Below are 18,942 nucleotides of genomic sequence, written 5' to 3'. Positions count from 1 at the left end.
TACACTCATCAGACAGATGTGAGACCGGTGCGTACTAAACTACACTCATCAGATAGATGCATACTACACTATGCTAATCTTTGAAGGACACGAGATCAGATACATCAGTACATCATTTATGTGAGTTAACTGTGGGTTACCAATAATAGGTTGTCTGAACTGCCTCCTCAGAGGTGTTGTGGAATCAGCACAGCCCAAGGGTTGTGCATCATATATTATATATTTACAAATATAAAGCAGTAGTTATTGTGTATATGTTCGATTGTCAAGTGTTTCTTACTATGTTTATTAGTAAATAAAACCTGATAACAGGATGATTAGAAGTTTAGAAAGTAAAGGAAATGTGACTATTACCAAGAGTTCACATGGTCAATGTTCCCAATTGACTTATATAATTTGATGTAATCTAGATTGTGTTTTTCCATTTTACGCACTGGTCTCACATGTTGACCTTGGGTATAAACGTCTTGAAATAGGACTATTAATCTGATATTTTCAATGTTGAGACTCCTTCATGGATGAACAGATAGATGGACAGATAGATAAATAATAATAGCTGCTGCACAAAGTAACAACCAACAACATATAATTGTAATGCTGGCATATTTATTGCACAATATTCCCATAAAAACTGGGAAACAAAGATAAGGTCAAAAAGAGTGGCATTCTGTACAAATACACGAAGAAACTCTATGCAGTATATACAGCTAACATTTAGCAATGCATGCCAAGTAAATAAATTAAATGCTTTTTTGTATAAAGAAATAATTAGATATAAATACACATTCTGGAGAAGACAAATGGACATAGATTTTTTTTTTAAATACAAAATGTTTCCCACTGAAGCAACTCATACATGTTTTAAACAGCTAAAATAACCTGTAACACCTCGCAAAGCCTGTTTTTTTTTTGTTTTGTCCATTAAGACTTAGATGTATAGTTTGACCCAAAGACAAAGCAAGTCAACCAATCATAAACATCTATGCAAGTCATTAACAGATTGAATGCTTGCATTAAATCACTGCATGTTCATTTTTCATCCATTTCTCTGTTATTCCATCGGTAAACAATCTGTCTGCAAGCTAAGAAGAGACATGAAAAAGATTCAGCATTTCAATCCTGAAAACAAAAGATGATTGTTGAATGTCCCTGGATCAGTGTTAAAAAAAGGCCCAGCACAAATCCCAACGTAGTGATTGGTGACCATCGCATTTCTCTTGACCAAATTATTCCTTAAAACGCATCATACGGCATGTCATGTCTAAAGGACTATTCAAATGGAAATACATCTCTTAATAATTTCCACGGGGCAGGTAAACACTTCTGTTACGGCTAAAGTGACGCTGCCCAAAAAAATTATAAAAAAATGTAATTCTCAGAGCTCATTCTTAGGAAATTGTTCCATGGTTTCATCTTTATTGGGTGACTGAAAACCAAAAACGAAAACTTTACCTCAAATGTTTAATTTAGCATGTTAGATGTGTGTGTGATACTGAAGGTTTGAGGTAGAGCTCATTTTCAACTGGACACGACAGGGTAAGCTTGCTTGTAAACACACAGAAAGGAATATTGCGTGATCACTCACTGCCACAATCGATTGAGAACAGTCCATGATATATTCATTTAAAATCATAAAACTGATTTTATAACCAAGTCTTTGCTTCCTACATTGATTTGACGAAGGTGCCATGAACAGCTTCAGTATTTGTTCTTGATGTATGCAAGGGCTGCTTGGATATCTTCTTTGGCTTCTACATTCTTACATTGTGTAAAGGAACAAGAAATAAAACAAAATGTAGTTTATGGAATTAAAAAATATACTCCATGTGTCAATTGTGGAAAAGGGATATTCCCAGGTCACTTCTCGGGAACCTCTGGGTTTCGATCATTGCAGCTCAGCCGCCATCTAGTGGCAGATCGTCTGTCCTGCAGTCTGCTCACCCGGAGACTGTTCCCAACGAACACCAGCTCAACGGCCTCCCTGCTCCTGGAGTCTCAGAGGGCTTCGAGGGGCCCCGTCCAGGCGTACCGAACCTGGAGGACCCAACCCATCTGCCGGCGGGGGAATGGAGTCTCTCTCGCTCTCCATGTGGCCTACAGGAGAATCTGGGCCACGTACGGCGAGTGTGTGCTCGCTGTGGCCGCTAGCAGGGGCAGGTCGTTAGACTCGATCCTGTGGCGATAAAGGAGATCAGATTGTTGGCATCTGCTGGATAAAAAAACAAAAAAACAACTAGTACAAAGATGCTTGAACTCTTACCCTAGAACCATGCCCAGCTCCTTCACATGCACCCTGGTCTGTCCTTTCAAGTACTCGGCCAGCATTTTGCTCTTGAAGTAGAGTTCCTGCAACCGGTCCTCCAGATGCATTATACACTGAAAACAAGAGCGAGAGAACAGCTCGTGTCACACACACACACACACACACACAGTACAGCCTTCATGCCAACATACAGCGCTGACTCCAATCCTGCTCCTGCAGAGTTTAGCTACAACCTGCCCGTCTCAAAATAAAAGTCCAAAGCCCTGCATGTTTTGATGTCCATGTGTTTAAAATGAGTTGCTGTAGCATGTGTATCAAAGATACATGGACAAAGTTATGCATTTTAATAGTATTGTTCAACAAAACAAAAGGATTACTTACTTTTGATACTTTATTGATCCAATTATCAGTTACGGATTTTTCAACTCATACTAGCTGATAGCCCATGCTGATATTTTTCCTTTTGTTTGGAAACAACACTAAGTCTCTCCTGTGTAGCGATTATAAACACATTTTTAGCAAAAACTTATAAAAAATAAACTATTTTTTAAAAACTCTCTTTATAATAAGAGTACATTGAAAGCTTCGAAAATATCTATTTAAAAAAAAAATCAATCATAGCTATTTTTTTGGGGAGTGGTAACCAAAAACCTTTGTATTCTAGTTTTATTACTTTTCAATTTCATGTAATTATTTTTAAATAAAAAAATAATTTGAGATTTAAACATTCAGTGTTCTTTTTTGCAAGCATACTTTGCAAAAATGTCACTGCTGATATTCTTTACAACTTAAAAGAACTTAAAAGTATGCAAAGCTCAATTATACAGTAACTTTAACAAAAAGCACAAGTCAACCTGCCATACCAATCAAGACCACTGGGAGACGCCAAAGAACTGCATATAAACTACTACACGGATCCATTCAGAATCACTAAACACCAAAATACAAATGAAAACTAAAAAGATTGTGAATGTGTGGAAACTCAGCGATCTGAAGGCGGCTCGAACGTCATCAGTGAACAGTTCCTCTGTCAGAAGATGCAATCGTGTCTGTGTTTGGAGCGTCTGATGCCCATATGTACATAAACACCACTGATCCTCACAAACTTCTCCAAAACACGCTTCTTCGGCGAGCATCTGTTATAAAACACTCGCTGTACATTAATTGACAACTACATGAATATACAGAACTGTGTTCATGTAGAAATATGATGTGATGAGAGCGCACATACACGACAGTTTGTGCATCAATAATATCGGCCACACTCGTGCCTAATGTACGACTCCTGTATGTCACTGTAATCATCTTTACCTAGATTACAATCCTCATCCATCTAAACTTGATTTTATGACATCAATTACAGCTTTATTTATTCAGAAACACAACTATCTTAATGTTATTTGTGTATTTTATTTTAATTTTATTACATGTGGGTCTACAGCACCCCCTAAATAAATAAAAGGACGGGCATTAGGACGCGGGAGAGGCTGTTGACTCTATTGTGCTCATTCTGTACGATCATTCTCAAATGAAATGCGACGATCCAAAACAGTGAATCTAATCAGCATTCAGGCAAAAGTTCGCTTCAAGAATGAGCACACTGTTGACGTGATCTTATTGCTAGAACACCCTAATTATTCGCCTTATCGGCAAAGCATATCGGTATAATTTTCCATAAAGCTGATGCTGATGTTTACATTTTAAGCCTTTATCGGCTGATTCCAATAACATTCCGATTATATCGTGCATCCCTAATCTAATTACTTGATTTATCATCAAAATAATCGATTACTTACAAAAATAATAAATAGCGAGAGCACTACAGACTGACGAGGAGCCGTTCTCTTATGTTCATCACAGTTAAGATCATTAGAATCATGAATCACATACACATTATTGGCTCATGATTATCAGTTTCACTGTCCTTGTAAAATGTGTCAATGCTAGGGGTCGACCGATATATCGGCCGATATTTGGCATTTTTCAAATATCGGCCGATAAGTTTTTCTGTTTGGCCGATGTGTTCGGAGTGGGATTTTTATTTTGACTGCGCGAGAATGGCAGCGCCTGAGAGCGCGCACCGCTCACATTCTCCCCTCTTGTTCGCTGTCGTCGTTCAGTTCTGTCTAATATGGATAGAAGTCTATCTAATAATCAGATAGAACTGTTAAACAAAGGAATTAAAATGTATACAAAAAGTATTATAACGATTGCTTTAATATTATTAGTAACAGAAAGGCAAACATTATAATACTTTCTTGTTTGCCGTCAGCATTCAGCAAATACCCATTTATATAATTTAAACAAATCTTTGAATGACTAATGAACATTTAATTTCACAAACCTTGCAGACTTCGTCGAATCTAGTTGAGATCTTGTGAAGTGTGCATGTGTATCCTGCATGATCGCGTGTTCTCTGCGTGACGGTCGATCCGTGTGAATTTAAGGCGGACAGGAGGAGAGTTCAGCTTCACTGGAGACGCGCGATCGACAAACTTTAAACTTGTGATTTCAAATTATGCTGCGCTTTATGCATTTGCCCACTGCCATATTCACGTCATTTTCATTGCGTGCTGTATGTAAAATGAGTGTTACCTTGACTTTATTTGAAAAAAAAAAATATTCCCAATGCACACAAACTTCCCAGATTACCGAGTGCCCTGTTGGTTACAGTGTTTACTTCCTTTTTAATTAGATTTTTTATTAAATATTTATTTATTTGTGAAAATGCTTTGTCTTCTAACGTATAAGTATGTTTATTTTACACAATTATTTTTCATCTATTTTCAAATTTCAATAGATAAATTAAATATAAATTAAAATAAATAAATAAAATGATATCGGCTTTATATCGGCCACCCTGCTTTCCAAGATATCGGCATCGTCTGTCAAAAAAACCCATATTGGTCGACCACTAGTCAATGCTTCCCTACAGATGTGCTGACGAGTAATCAAATAAAGCAGAAGAAACGTGAGAAAGTTGCACTCACGAAGTTTGGAGACAGGTTGAGTCGGTAGAGCTGGTAGGTGGACTGGAGCAGGTTGGACACGAGGTTGGACACGAGCACCTCTTTGCCCAGCTTGTCGGAGGGTCGTCTCTGGCTGCTGGCCACCTGCACGCTCCACTTATCGGTGTCTGCGATAATGCAGACGGCCTCCGCGATGGGCTCATCTAGCACAGGATGCTGCATAACAACAATACAGCTCGTTTCAGATTACAATCAAGCTTTTCACATTTGTTCATTTAGGACTCTCAGTGACGCTCAGGTGCCGTGGAAGGGATGTATTGGACTCTTTTTCACATTAGAGAGTCCGATGACATTCTAGCCTCTAAATATGGCTCGGCTCCTTTAACAGTAGTCTTTGGAGATCGTATGCAAGGCTGTAACAACTATATTGATAACGGATTAATCTATTGATTATTTATTCAATTAACCTATTTATTTGAATGGAAAAAAGATTTACTAAAAAACAAATGAATGTTAATCTATTATATACAAATTGTTGTTCCCCATCCTGCCCAATGCTGTCCCCCAAATAATGTGCAATTGTGAAAACAAATACAGTAAACTTATGTAATAGGGTTAAAATATAAACATTACATTGTAAACCACAAACCAACTAATTGCATACCATGCATAAAGTACAAGTTAAATTAAAACAAAAATCATAACAAAAGAAAAACAAAAGTACAGACTAACTGTCACGCAGATCAGTGTTATTTTAGTTTCATTCAGATACTTAGTTTTTATTAACATTTTGAATCAGTTTTTACTTTTATAATTTAAAGTTTCATTTTAATTTTAATTAAAGTTTTAGTAATTTTGTTCTATTTTATTTCAATTTTAGTTACTTAGTACACCAAGATAAACTAAAAATTTAGAAATGATGTATTGGCCACTAGCTGAAATAAAACATTTTGTACATTTCATTTAAATTTTTTTAAGCTATTTTTTTTTTAATGGTTTTAATTTTAGTTTTTGTAAACTAAAATAACCATGGCACAGATATGATTAGTTGATAATCAAATTTCTTGCCAATAATTGTCTTTATAGATGCTTATCGATCAGTTGTTGCAGCCCTAATCTTATGTAACCATTCCTATCAGCAACAGTGATTGGATTCTTCACCAAGTGTCAGGCAGGTGCTCATTGATGACCTATTGGAGGTGTTGGAGGTGTTTACCTGCACAGCATGGGCCAGATCCGACACCAGGTTCTGCCTCAGTTTCTCATCATTGGGGGCTCCATGCAGAACAAAGTCTGGGACGTACGTAGGACAGTATTGGACTCTTTTTCACATTAGAGAGTCCGATGACATTCTAGCCTCTAAATATGGCTCGGCTCCTTTAACAGTAGTCTTTGGAGATCGTATGCAAGGCTGTAACAACTATATTGATAACGGATTAATCTATTGATTATTTATTCAATTAACCTATTTATTTGAATGGAAAAAAGATTTACTAAAAAACAAATGAATGTTAATCTATTATATACAAATTGTTGTTCCCCATCCTGCCCAATGCTGTCCCCCAAATAATGTGCAATTGTGAAAACAAATACAGTAAACTTATGTAATAGGGTTAAAATATAAACATTACATTGTAAACCACAAACCAACTAATTGCATACCATGCATAAAGTACAAGTTAAATTAAAACAAAAATCATAACAAAAGAAAAACAAAAGTACAGACTAACTGTCACGCAGATCAGTGTTATTTTAGTTTCATTCAGATACTTAGTTTTTATTAACATTTTGAATCAGTTTTTACTTTTATAATTTAAAGTTTCATTTTAATTTTAATTAATGTTTTAGTAATTTTGTTCTATTTTATTTCAATTTTAGTTACTTAGTACACCAAGATAAACTAAAAATTTAGAAATGATGTATTGGCCACTAGCTGAAATAAAACATTTTGTACATTTCATTTAAATTTTTTTAAGTTATTTTTTTTTTTAATGGTTTTAATTTTAGTTTTTGTAAACTAAAATAACCATGGCACAGATATGATTAGTTGATAATCAAATTTCTTGCCAATAATTGTCTTTATAGATGCTTATCGATCAGTTGTTGCAGCCCTAATCTTATGTAACCATTCCTATCAGCAACAGTGATTGGATTCTTCACCAAGTGTCAGGCAGGTGCTCATTGATGACCTATTGGAGGTGTTGGAGGTGTTTACCTGCACAGCATGGGCCAGATCCGACACCAGGTTCTGCCTCAGTTTCTCATCATTGGGGGCTCCATGCAGAACAAAGTCTGGGACGTACGTAGGACAGTATCCTCCGAACAGTGACCTCCCAAAGTTGGCAATGCTCGGTTTAGAGTAGTTCTCCACCAGCTTCGCCCTAGCAAATAGATAACCTTGTTCATTATCAACATTTTTAATATACAGACTAGGGCTGGGTGATGTGGCCAAAAAATCATATCTTTGTATTTTTTGGCAAAATACGGTATATATCTCGGTAAGTTTTTTTATTTGGATTAAAAAAATATATATCTTTTTTTTTTTTACATCCTGCCCAATGTTGTCAAATGAAACAATGTTTATATTAAAGGCTATGAAAACAAACATACTAACATTGCAATATAAAAACAAAAATCATGAAAATCATTTTAAAGCAGAAGGTAAATTCAGTAAACTAAAAATGAAAATAAATAAAAACTAAAGCACAGACTACTTGCATTCTATTTTGATTAACCCTTTACAACTGTCACTTTACAGATACTAACATTTAAAATACACTTACTTGTCGGTTTAAAATTCTACATATGGTACATTGATTTTCCAACAACAAATATTTTAGCAAATGTATATTTTAGTCAGAATTATCGCTCCCCTATTCTATCGCGCTCGCTCACTGAAGTCTGTGAAGTTTAACAGAGACTCGCATGCAGAAGGCTCATCCACTCCTGACAGCAAAATGGAAATATTTCCATAACTTTCTAACATTTACAGATGGAGGATATACCTGTGAAATGTAAGTTATGCACGGAGGAAAACAGCACATCTCAAACAAATTAAACAGCGCGAGTAGCCTGTCTGTCAGCAGCACATGAGTCTGTCATGCCGCTTTAAACTACACGTGTTAACAATATCTTACCAGTTATTTAAAACTCTTAATATAAAGCATGTCTCATGTTTAGGACACACTGGATTATGCACTTTCCCCACAGCAGCTCACTCTGTGTCCTTGACTATTTTTCAGATGCACTCGTATCAAGCTACTGTATATCGATATATTCGGTATTCTATATTGTTTACAAAAATATATCAATACATGATACAAACTCCATATACTGCCCATCCCTACAGACACAAGCCAAACAAAACCGATGGTTCTGCTAATCCTCTCCGCTCTTACCCGGGTAAAGGCACCTCGAGCTCATCCTGCCAGTCGGCCTGCTCATCACCGTAAAACGGCCCATCGGGCTCTTGCCTGGGCAGCTCCTGTCCAGCGTCCTCGCTCTCGCTGTCCCCCAGCGCGCTGTCCGAGCTCTCGTTACGTGGGATCTCCCAGTCGTTCAGAGGGACTGATTTCTTTTTCTCCCCAACGGTGCCTTGTGAAGGGACACTCAGTGACATCTCGATCCCCTTGTCCTGCTCGGCAGAGCAGCAGGTTTTACAGCAGCCCACGCTGATGTCTCCTGCGTCGCACTTACACCCGTCTTTGTCTAGCCGCTCACAGGTCTGTCTGTGCGCCCTAACTTGGCAGCCTTGCAGGTTTGGGGCATCTTTTCCTATGCCTTTCATCCCCATTTGTGCATTTGTTTGGTAGACATCACCAATAGTCCTTGTCTCCACTGGATTGTCATCACTGAAATACTCGTCAAACATGTCCACGCAGTCCCCTTGCACTCTTGGACACCACTGAGACGTCTTTCTAGTGAAGGACGATACAAACGAGCCTGTTTTGCTGTCGTTGGTCTTGATTTGGTCCACTTGAAGTTTAGCCTCACTGTTACACTGCTTCTGCTGGTTGTCTTTGAGAAGCTTCTTGTGTTTCTTGATCTCCTCCTCCAGCTTTTGCTGTCGACTCTCCATGTCAGATTCAGGAGACATCGAGTCTCCGATGAGGAATGTGACTTTAGCGGAGGGTTCGTTCCCGGCGTTATCAAAGCTCTTGTCAGGGGGCTTCTTCTCTAGCAGGATATCTGATGGATGGAAGATCCTGATGGGCACGCCACCAGATTCCACCTCGGGCCGCACATCCCCTTGAACCTCGAGCGAGGCTCTTCTCTCGCACGGCGAGTTGGAGCCGACTTTGACCACGGTTTCCAGTCGAGTCTCGAGCTGTGGACTCCCCGCCTCTCTGCAAACGGGCGCGTCTCTGACGAGTTCTGCCTCTGGTATGGCGGGATGCGGACGCTTGTGCTCGTCTGGGGCCTCTGTGTTCATGTACGTGCTGCTCTGTAAGCTGTTGTCATCAGAGGGGTAGCCGTCCTCTGCCTCGGCACCCGGAGACAGGTAGTCTTGGCTCGGCTTGTGCACGGTGACCAGCACGTAGTCGGATTCCTCCACCTCTCCGCGGCGCAGCGACGTAGTGATGAGCGAGCCAGGTATCACGATGGCCTCGTCCACGGCGCTCTCCAGCAGGTGTGTTTCCAGTAACTCTGAGCAGCGGATGAAGTAGGTCAGCACATAGAGAAGACGCTGCACCAGCTCCTGTCGTCTGCCAACCACCACCGTTCGGGACAGACGCACAGGTGAGCCGATTGCCCCGTACAGGTCACCTGCAGCAATCACAACATTATTAACCAAAACAATTCACGCATATTTGCCAGGAAACAAATAAGCAGTTCTGGGTAGTAATTTAGTACTGCACTTCTGAAGCTACATAAGTACATGTTTCCCAGAAGACAAAATAAGGACAATTTACCCTGACCAGCAATTCAAAGTCTACACCCTCCGGCTCTTAATGCATCGTGTTGCCTTCTTGAGCATCAGTAAATGTTTTGACCTTTTGTAATTGTTATGTATGAGTCCCTCAATTGTCCTCAGTTTGAAAAGATGGATCTCAAAATCATACGGTCACTGTTGGAAAGCGGTCAAATATGCAGAAGATGCTGGAAAACCAAAGAATGTGCAGGAGCTGGAGGATTTTTCTGAAGAACAGCAGGCGGTTGAACCGTTCAGGACAAACAAGGGACTCATGAACAACTATAACAAAACATAAAAACAGTCGTGGATCATCCAGGAAATGACGCACAGTATTAAGATTTAAGGGTATGTAAATTTTTGAACGGGGTCATTTTATATAAATTCAGTTATTATTTTATCTTGTGGAGTATATATAAACATCTGTTATGTGAAATAGCTTATTCAAGACAATACTAAATAAAAAAATAACATGCAATTTTCATGATCCCTCTTATTTTGTTAAAATTATTAAAATGTTGCATATTCTTCAAAAAGTATGTAAACTTATGAGCACAACTGTATATTTATAAAGAACAAAAGCATTCAAGTAGAGCAAATGGAAAAAAATAAAGCAGTAAAATTATGCACTCCCCTAATTACATGTAATATGGACTACGTAATCAGATTCCAAAAACCGAATACTGTAATTACATTACATTTTAAAATGCTCAGATAAGTTACTTTTTTATGGATTACATATTCATAAAATGGCAGTAAAATATTCAGAATTTACTGATTCTCTCATTTTTCTTTTTTCTCTTACAGCGTTCGAACTGCAGTTCTTATAGTTTGAGAAACCCCAGTGTAATGCTATGTTTTATGCGCTTCATGTTCATGTTCATGTTGCCACAATCTACAAACCACAATTCAGTTGTAGAGGTCAACTCAAAAAGTCAAGGCGATTCAAATTCAAAATGACAAAGTATAAGACCAGCAGTAGGCTATTAATGTTTAAATGTTTTGTAAAATCAAAGAAAATACCAGCAGACTTCAGCTGGTCACCATCATGCAAACATGAAATATCAAACATACAGTAGTAGTTCCTTACAGATTTTTCATTCCACTGCACTGCTTTTTTCATAGTTTTGTTCTATGTAAACGTGCACTTGACCTTTTCTAAAAACGTGGTACTTTTTTCCATTTCACTGAATCTTCTCTTAACTGTTAACACTGGTGTATTGTCAACGTGTCTAATTGTAACTTTGTTGATATTTTTAATTAAAACCACTATTGCATGGGTTAAAAAAAATAAAACAGTTGCAAAACATGACATTTGAATTAGTTGATAAAAATGTTGCCCTATTTGCAGCAATGCAACAGTTGAAACATTTTTTGTTCCCCAAAGAATCTTTCAATGAACAGTTCTTAAAAGAACCATTTTTATTCATGTAAAGAACATTTTATTATTCTTAACCTTTTCTGCTTGAGAAATGTCTTCATGTTTTTTTTTATGTCCATACAGTGAAAGTCAATGGTCATCAACATTTCTCAAAATATCTTCTTTTAGGTTCCACAGAAGAAAGAACGGCATACATGTTTTGAACGACATGAGGTTGAGTAAATGATGACACGATTTTCATTTTTGGGTGAACTATTGCTTTAAAGATTCTTCGTGGAACCATATAGATGCCAATAAAGAAACTTTTTTTTTTTTTAAGTGTAGTGAGGATCGATGCTCCCTGATTTTTGTGGTGCATTGTGGGATTTTTAGTTAGCAGATGTTCCAGGAACCCGCTAATCTGTTTCCAGATTAAGACGGAGCCCTGACTACTGAACTAAACTGTCCTGCCAAGTTTATTTCCAATCCGCTTCAACACACCTGCCAGTGATTTTCAAGCGATCCTGAGGACATTGATTAGCTGGTTCAAGTGTGTTTGATTCAGGTTAAAGCTAAACTCTTCAGGACAGCAGCTCTTGTTCAAATGCAATGTTTCCCAACCCTGTTCCTGGAGGCACACCAACACTACACACTTCCTAATCAATAACACCTGCTTATCCGCTCATTAGTAGAGACTCCATGTCCTGAAATGGATGGGTCAGATAAGGGAAATATCCAAAATGCGTAGTGTAATGCGTCCTCCAGAAACAGCGTTGGGAAACCCTGCTCTAAAGCTCACTTTGCCAAGATATTTCCATCAACACTAGGTGGCGACATGCACACATTTTTGCGTCATTTACCAAGCTGTGCCCAGAGTGGGTTGTAGGGATGTGTTTTCGCCAACATGTCCACACTCGGTGAGGAGTGCTTCTCCAGGAAGATCTTTAAGGGTGGTTGACCGTTGGGCATGACTGTGGGAACCCAGGCGAGATGGTTTGTGAGAACCGCAGTGAGAAGCGCTGGGAGGAATCTAAAGGCAAGAGACAAAGCAAGCAAAAACATGGTTACATTCACACTTATCAAGTGCGTTCAATGACTTGAGGAGCATGTGCGACATTACTCAACTGGTTCTTGGAGGCTTGCTCCATGAGCAGGGCCAGCTCCCTCATGAACTGGCCACAAAGCTGGTTCTTTTCAGGTTGACCGGACATCATGGTGAGCCAGACAGGCTCAGACACACGTGGCATGGTGTACAGGTTGCAGATGGTCGTCCTACAGGGCGTCCGCACACATAAAGACAGAAGAGCTTTTGTCAACAGCTGAAACAAAGAGCGCTTCAGTTGCACAGGGCTGCCCCAGCTGGGAAAGACCTTTGCAGCATATTTAACTTCTGCAAATGTCACGCAGCCCGGGAATATGGGCCACGGTCCAGAGCTTAACACCCAGATGCCACTTGAAATGATCAGGAAAGACTGCAGAGTCACGAGTAGGACTGCTCCTGCAAAACGAGTGCATTTCTCCACTTTATTACACGCAAAGCGAATCTCCGGATGCTAAGGAAGTCATCAGAGGAGCAGCTTTAATACTAACGGAGCACAGTAAGAAGATCTCCTACATGTTGTTTACCGTTACAAGCCATACTCGTGCTGATTAGGCACTGGGAAAGATGCAGATGTTAGCACAAACTCCCAAGTGTGTTGCAAACAACCTGACACTTGGAAGAAAACGACAATGTACTCCCTTCCCAAGCTGTACTACACTTCCCAGTACTGAAGTTAGTGCATAGTGACCTATAAAAAGCCTCATGCAACAGCAGCTAACAGACAGGCAGAACTGTTTTAGCACTGGATTAGGTAAGAGTTATGAAGCTCTGAGGTCTTCTTTCATGAACCTAAACCTGAGGACTGACAAAGCATGATCAGGCCTGCGTGATTATTTAAGCAATACGGTATTAGAGGAATTCACAATATAACAACTTTTTAGTGTTATAAAGCCTCACTCTATATTAAAAATATTAAAATGTTAATAAATTTATTAGCATTTGTAGATGTTAATAAAATGCATCTACATTAAACCAATGTAAAATGTTAATAAATGTCACTGGTACGCTAGAAGATCTAACAGAATTATACAAGTTTAAAAAAATAGTTAAGGATTCGTTTGTGTCACTATTCAAAAAGTTATGTATTGTTATACTGGTGCATCTACATTAAACGAATGTAAAAGAGCACTATATTAAATTTAGATGAAGTAATGCCTATTCTTACTGTATTTTACACCTAGATTAAATATGATCCCCCTGTCCTAACTAAAATGTGAACAGCTGATTGCTGATCAACTGATTTTCACAATAAGAACGCCACACACTGATGTACAGCTTCATCTTTTCAGATCTCGGACTCCACAACAGTGGCGGAGCTAGAGTTTTATACATGGGGGCGGCCAAGGCTAATTCAGGGGGGTCCATAGTCCATAGGCCCATTAAAAAGCATGAATAAATCCTACGATGAACCTAAACCTGAGGACTGACAAAGCATGATCAGGCCTGCGTGATTATTTAAGCAATACGGTATTAGAGGAATTCACAATATAACAACTTTTTAGTGTTATAAAGCCTCACTCTATATTAAAAATATTAAAATGTTAATAAATTTATTAGCATTTGTAGATGTTAATAAAATGCATCTACATTAAACCAATGTAAAATGTTAATAAATGTCACTGGTACGCTAGAAGATCTAACAGAATTATACAAGTTTAAAAAAATAGTTAAGGATTCGTTTGTGTCACTATTCAAAAAGTTATGTATTGTTATACTGGTGCATCTACATTAAACGAATGTAAAAGAGCACTATATTAAATTTAGATGAAGTAATGCCTATTCTTACTGTATTTTACACCTAGATTAAATATGATCCCCCTGTCCTAACTAAAATGTGAACAGCTGATTGCTGATCAACTGATTTTCACAATAAGAACGCCACACACTGATGTACAGCTTCATCTTTTCAGATCTCGGACTCCACAACAGTGGCGGAGCTAGAGTTTTATACATGGGGGCGGCCAAGGCTAATTCAGGGGGGTCCATAGACCATTAAAAAGCATGAATAAATCCTACGATTGCTGATTACTTCACATTACCCCACATTCTCTTTCCTACCATAACTTCAAATGTTAGTCTATTGGACCTTATTTCTCTTATTGCTATTATCTGATTAACCAGCGGATGGAGCAAAAGATCTAACATTAACATTAACTTCTAACATTAACACAGTGAATTTTGTAAATGTTGTTCAGGAAACCTAAAACTTCAACTTACTTCAAACAGGGCTGTCAACTTTTGAGTTCAGCCTGAGGTGAGAATTATTTAGGAATAATTAATAAGCTTGCGATTAAGTACATGTTATTTTTTTCTCAATTTTTCTAAACTAAACTATACAGGGAGCCCTATTGTTAAGGTTAAAAATAACAATTGATTTGTATACAAGTTCATATTAGACCATTTTTATAATAGCATTATGTCTATACATTTTTGTTAATTATAATAAAAACAATTTTTTTTTAAATGTATTAAAAAAAAAAAAAAGTAAAAATGTAATAAAATGTAATTTTTGCAAAATTCTCCTCTTTAGTGCACATTTTTCTCGCAAGTTTATGGACACTGAATTTCTGAGGTTATGTGAAAGTGTTCAAGCTGCTGTCTTTCCGCGGTTAAAACACTCATTGAGTGATTACATGACACTGTACATTCATTTAGTTGTAGTGTCTCTTTCAACACGCCCTCAGATGTTCATTCATGTTTATTTCATGTTAATTAGAATGCACTCCTGCTTCGCTTGAACTGAGGCAAAGCGGGAGCACACGTGATCCGTCACACCACTAAAGAGCTCCAAAACTCAATTTATCGTTTGAAAATCTTAATTAAACGAACAGAATTTGAATGCTGAGAGTTTGCTTCCTATTATCAAAAGTAACCTGCTCTGTCTTGTCTGTCAGGGGGTTGTCTGTGTCCTCCTTGCTCTGCGATGTTTTGCACTCCGTAAGAAAATGAACATGTGGCGTGAGAGTTAGCAGAGGCTGGAAGCTCCACTGGACAAGATGAAGCGCGATGCGGCACACCAGATGCGTTGCATCCTTGAGTTTGAGGCTAAAATAAATGCTTCCTTCAGTACGATTAAACAAAGAAAAGAAAATAGTAGCATATTAAATTTTGGGGTGGCACCCGGGGTGGCCAATCAGATGTCAGGGCTGTCCAGTGCCACCCTAGATACCCCTCTGGCTCAGCCACTGCTTCACAACCGCGAGGATAAACGCCAAGGTGTATAATTAGCCCGCTGGAAGTGGGAAATCTGAAATATTTGTTTGTCTGTTCACTTGCACATTATTGACTATTCTGGTCCGTCCTGACAGTATGTGAGGTAGATAAGGTTTCTGTGGCACTGGGGTCAGGTTGCTCTGGCCGCGGACCAACAAGCATATGACTTGGAAGTATGAGAGGGTGTATAGTGAATCGCCTCTGAAGCACTGACACAGACCAAGCTTATTTTACACAGACCAAGACTGAAGCACAAGCTCACACGGCCTTCTGCTCAGTTCCTACGCAAGACATTTTATGATCTGTTCGATTCGGTTATTAATTCTACTCCTTTTTATAAGCATTATTATTAAACACTAACAAATTAACGGTCAGTTCAAAGCTTATACTAAAAAGAATTAATTTAAAATGTAGATAAAACAACTAGATGTGCACATGGTATTTCCATTTCCATTTATTTATTAGTTGATGCTTTTATCCGAAGCAACCTACAAATGAGAAACTCCCACATATTGACGTTAACGGTAAATAAATTAAATGATTGCTACAATGAAAGCGTTTCATTTCTGTAGTTTTTGAACCGTTCGCTCAAACTAACAGATCAATATTCGGATGGCGCTGTAGGGATATACAATGTTTTACTCTCAGAAGAATCAGCCTACAAATATAGTTGGCGTCAATATAGCCTTGTTCAGACTGTCAGCTGGAATCCGATTTTTGTGCATATCCGATTGGAATCCCATCATATTTAGCCAGTGTGAATGGCCAAAAAATAAAAAAATACCAATTTCACATGAAAGCCGATTTTTTTCAAATCCAAAGCTACATCCTTACATGGTTTGAAATCCTATTCAAATCACATTTCTGGAAATCCGTTTCAGTCTGACCGCTCAGACTGGATTTAGCTAGCTATATTATTATATATATAATATTTCAGCACTCCTAAAGTGCCACCTCGTGGCAGAGAATGAATTTGCATTTTTGTGATTATGTGATTATGCATCTTTGTGATTATGGTCAGATCAATGCAAATATCAACTCATGTTTTTACGCAGCAAACACAGAGTTGTAAATGAGAAAAAAGTTAATGTGCCTTCTAAAAATCTAAACAATTAAGACCGTAATATTTATACGTTTTAAATTGATATAATTTATATGCTTGATGTATCCCTTTTCATAAAAATGGTTTAAAAGGCTGAAATGCTATTGTAAAAGATTTTTGTTTTTGTGAAAACCTGTATCTGAATTGTAAATCATGTCATTTTATGGCTCAATACTATGTTACCATGGACATTGTTCAACCCCACTCATACTGTTTTTTTATTTTGGGCTAGTTAAATTTTCAGACTACCAAAATCTGAAGAGTACCTGCCCGAAGGGCTACAAGGGATTTTGAAATTTTGCGAGCCCTGCTATATACCGCTGGTTTACGCACCTCTTTGAGTTTTATGACCGGCGAAGACGGCAACAGAATATATCTGTGCATTCCAACATGTTGTAAGTATTGCAAACTGTATTGCTGTTATTGTTGTTGTTTTTTTAACGTAGGCATACCAATGCAACGTCATTGCCATAGAAACCAATGCAGAAAAAGCGAATTTAGATCGGGTTTCAATAGGATATGCATAAAAATCGGATTCGGACAGTCTGAACAAGGGTAGACAACAGGAAGCATGAAATCAGTGCTTCCTATTTAAAATGTAACACCTCTAATATGATTGGCAGGTTTTATTTCTTTGAATGCATTACGCTTCTTGTTGCCCTGAACATGATACGTGAGTTATCGTGTGAATCGTGTCAAAGGTCATCGTGCTCAGTGCAGCAGAAGGAAACTTCCAGCAACGCCTCCAAGAGCTGATCTCAGCACGAAGATTATATAATATAGCACTGCTAAGAAACTGCTTGAACACAAAGTTATCGCATGTGAAAGCGCTCTCAGATCAGCGTCGTGCATCTCATGTCACATGAGTGGATTAAGTGTCCAGTAAACCTTGGCAGGACTTTTGGTGGATGCAAATAACAAAACACCTGGCGAGCAGCGTCCAGACATGTCACCACAAACTCACCTAAACTCATTTAGGCCGTCCACCATGCGACTGTAAGCCAAAGCTCTCTGGCTGGCATCAGCTGACCTGCGGCTCAGTATCATAGCCTTCAAACAAACAGAGAGCCACAAACACACACCGTAAGACAGACGCAACAGATGGCGCAAGAAGACGGCAAACCACAAAGACGCAAATCATGTCTAACCTGCTCAATGGCACTTTTGAGTTTGTTCATGTGACTCTCAAACAGTGGAAAGTGAGAGAAGAAAAAGTCCTGGAACTTGGCGTTTTCTTCCTCGTTGGGTGAGAGCAGGAAGATGACACCGATAGCGATCTTCTTCTTCCTGGCAACACCCAGACTCGGTCCACTGTTCTCATCAGACATGTTGAAGCTCTCCTCCACAGACCTGGAATGCAAACACACCACTGGATTAGACAGGGAAATGTAAGCAGAGCCCAATGCTGGGGTGTTGCAAGTGAAGAGTCCCACACTGAAGTTTAACAGCACTTATGTGTCCTCACTACTGCTCGTCATTGCTGAATTTCTCTCTCACGTTTGCATGCGTTATGATGAAAGTGAAACCTGCTGTAAGTAGAAGTGGGTGATATACTGTAGGAACAGTAAAACAGTAGAAATGTGTCATGAAATCCTCATCTCTATCGTGGTTACGCATACTAGACATGAAAGCGTATATTTATAAGCCATACCAGTTTAAACATTCAAGCGATTTCAAACTATTTGAATGCAATGAGACATGAAAGAGAGCTACTCTGTACTCCCTGTCTGAGAGTGCACAGAAAGCAGCCGCTAACACAACATCTGAGTACTGAAATCTTTTTGCTGGTGATCACACTTAAATGGCAAAAAACACAAAAATGTCAGATTGCTCATCACAGTCAGTTATGTCAGTTAAGTGAATGTAAACAGGTCGGAGATCAGTTTGTGTCATTAATGGTAATAAAACAATAAAAGACTGCTCTTGAGTGAATCTCTTGTAAAACTGTATATTTCATTTATACAGTGAGAACTATGCAGATTTTACAGTGAGAACAGATGCAGATTTATTTGGACATTTTT

General features: G+C 38.5%; 1 protein-coding gene across 1 annotated transcript in view; it reads right to left on the bottom strand.

The window, feature by feature from the left end:
- Positions 1–586: 586 nt before the first annotated feature.
- Positions 587–18,942, bottom strand: part of fnip1 (folliculin interacting protein 1) — a 42,210-nt gene continuing 23,854 nt past the window's right edge. The window contains exons 10-18 of the mRNA XM_016246765.1: positions 18,070–18,271; positions 17,886–17,971; positions 12,630–12,776; positions 12,365–12,534; positions 8,631–9,999; positions 7,448–7,613; positions 5,254–5,448; positions 2,261–2,376; positions 587–2,173 (exon numbers count right to left, since the gene is read on the bottom strand). Of these exons, the coding sequence (XP_016102251.1) occupies positions 2,095–2,173; positions 2,261–2,376; positions 5,254–5,448; positions 7,448–7,613; positions 8,631–9,999; positions 12,365–12,534; positions 12,630–12,776; positions 17,886–17,971; positions 18,070–18,271 (2,530 nt within the window). The 3' untranslated portion in view covers positions 587–2,094. The remainder of the gene's footprint in view (positions 2,174–2,260; positions 2,377–5,253; positions 5,449–7,447; positions 7,614–8,630; positions 10,000–12,364; positions 12,535–12,629; positions 12,777–17,885; positions 17,972–18,069; positions 18,272–18,942) is intronic.

This window comes from Sinocyclocheilus grahami, unplaced genomic scaffold (genome assembly GCF_001515645.1).
Source record: "Sinocyclocheilus grahami isolate Dianchi unplaced genomic scaffold, SAMN03320097.WGS_v1.1 scaffold810.1, whole genome shotgun sequence".
NCBI classification, from domain to species: domain Eukaryota; kingdom Metazoa; phylum Chordata; class Actinopteri; order Cypriniformes; family Cyprinidae; genus Sinocyclocheilus; species Sinocyclocheilus grahami.
The sequence above is the reverse complement of the archived record's forward strand: the minus strand, read 5'-3'. Positions and strand labels throughout refer to the sequence as shown.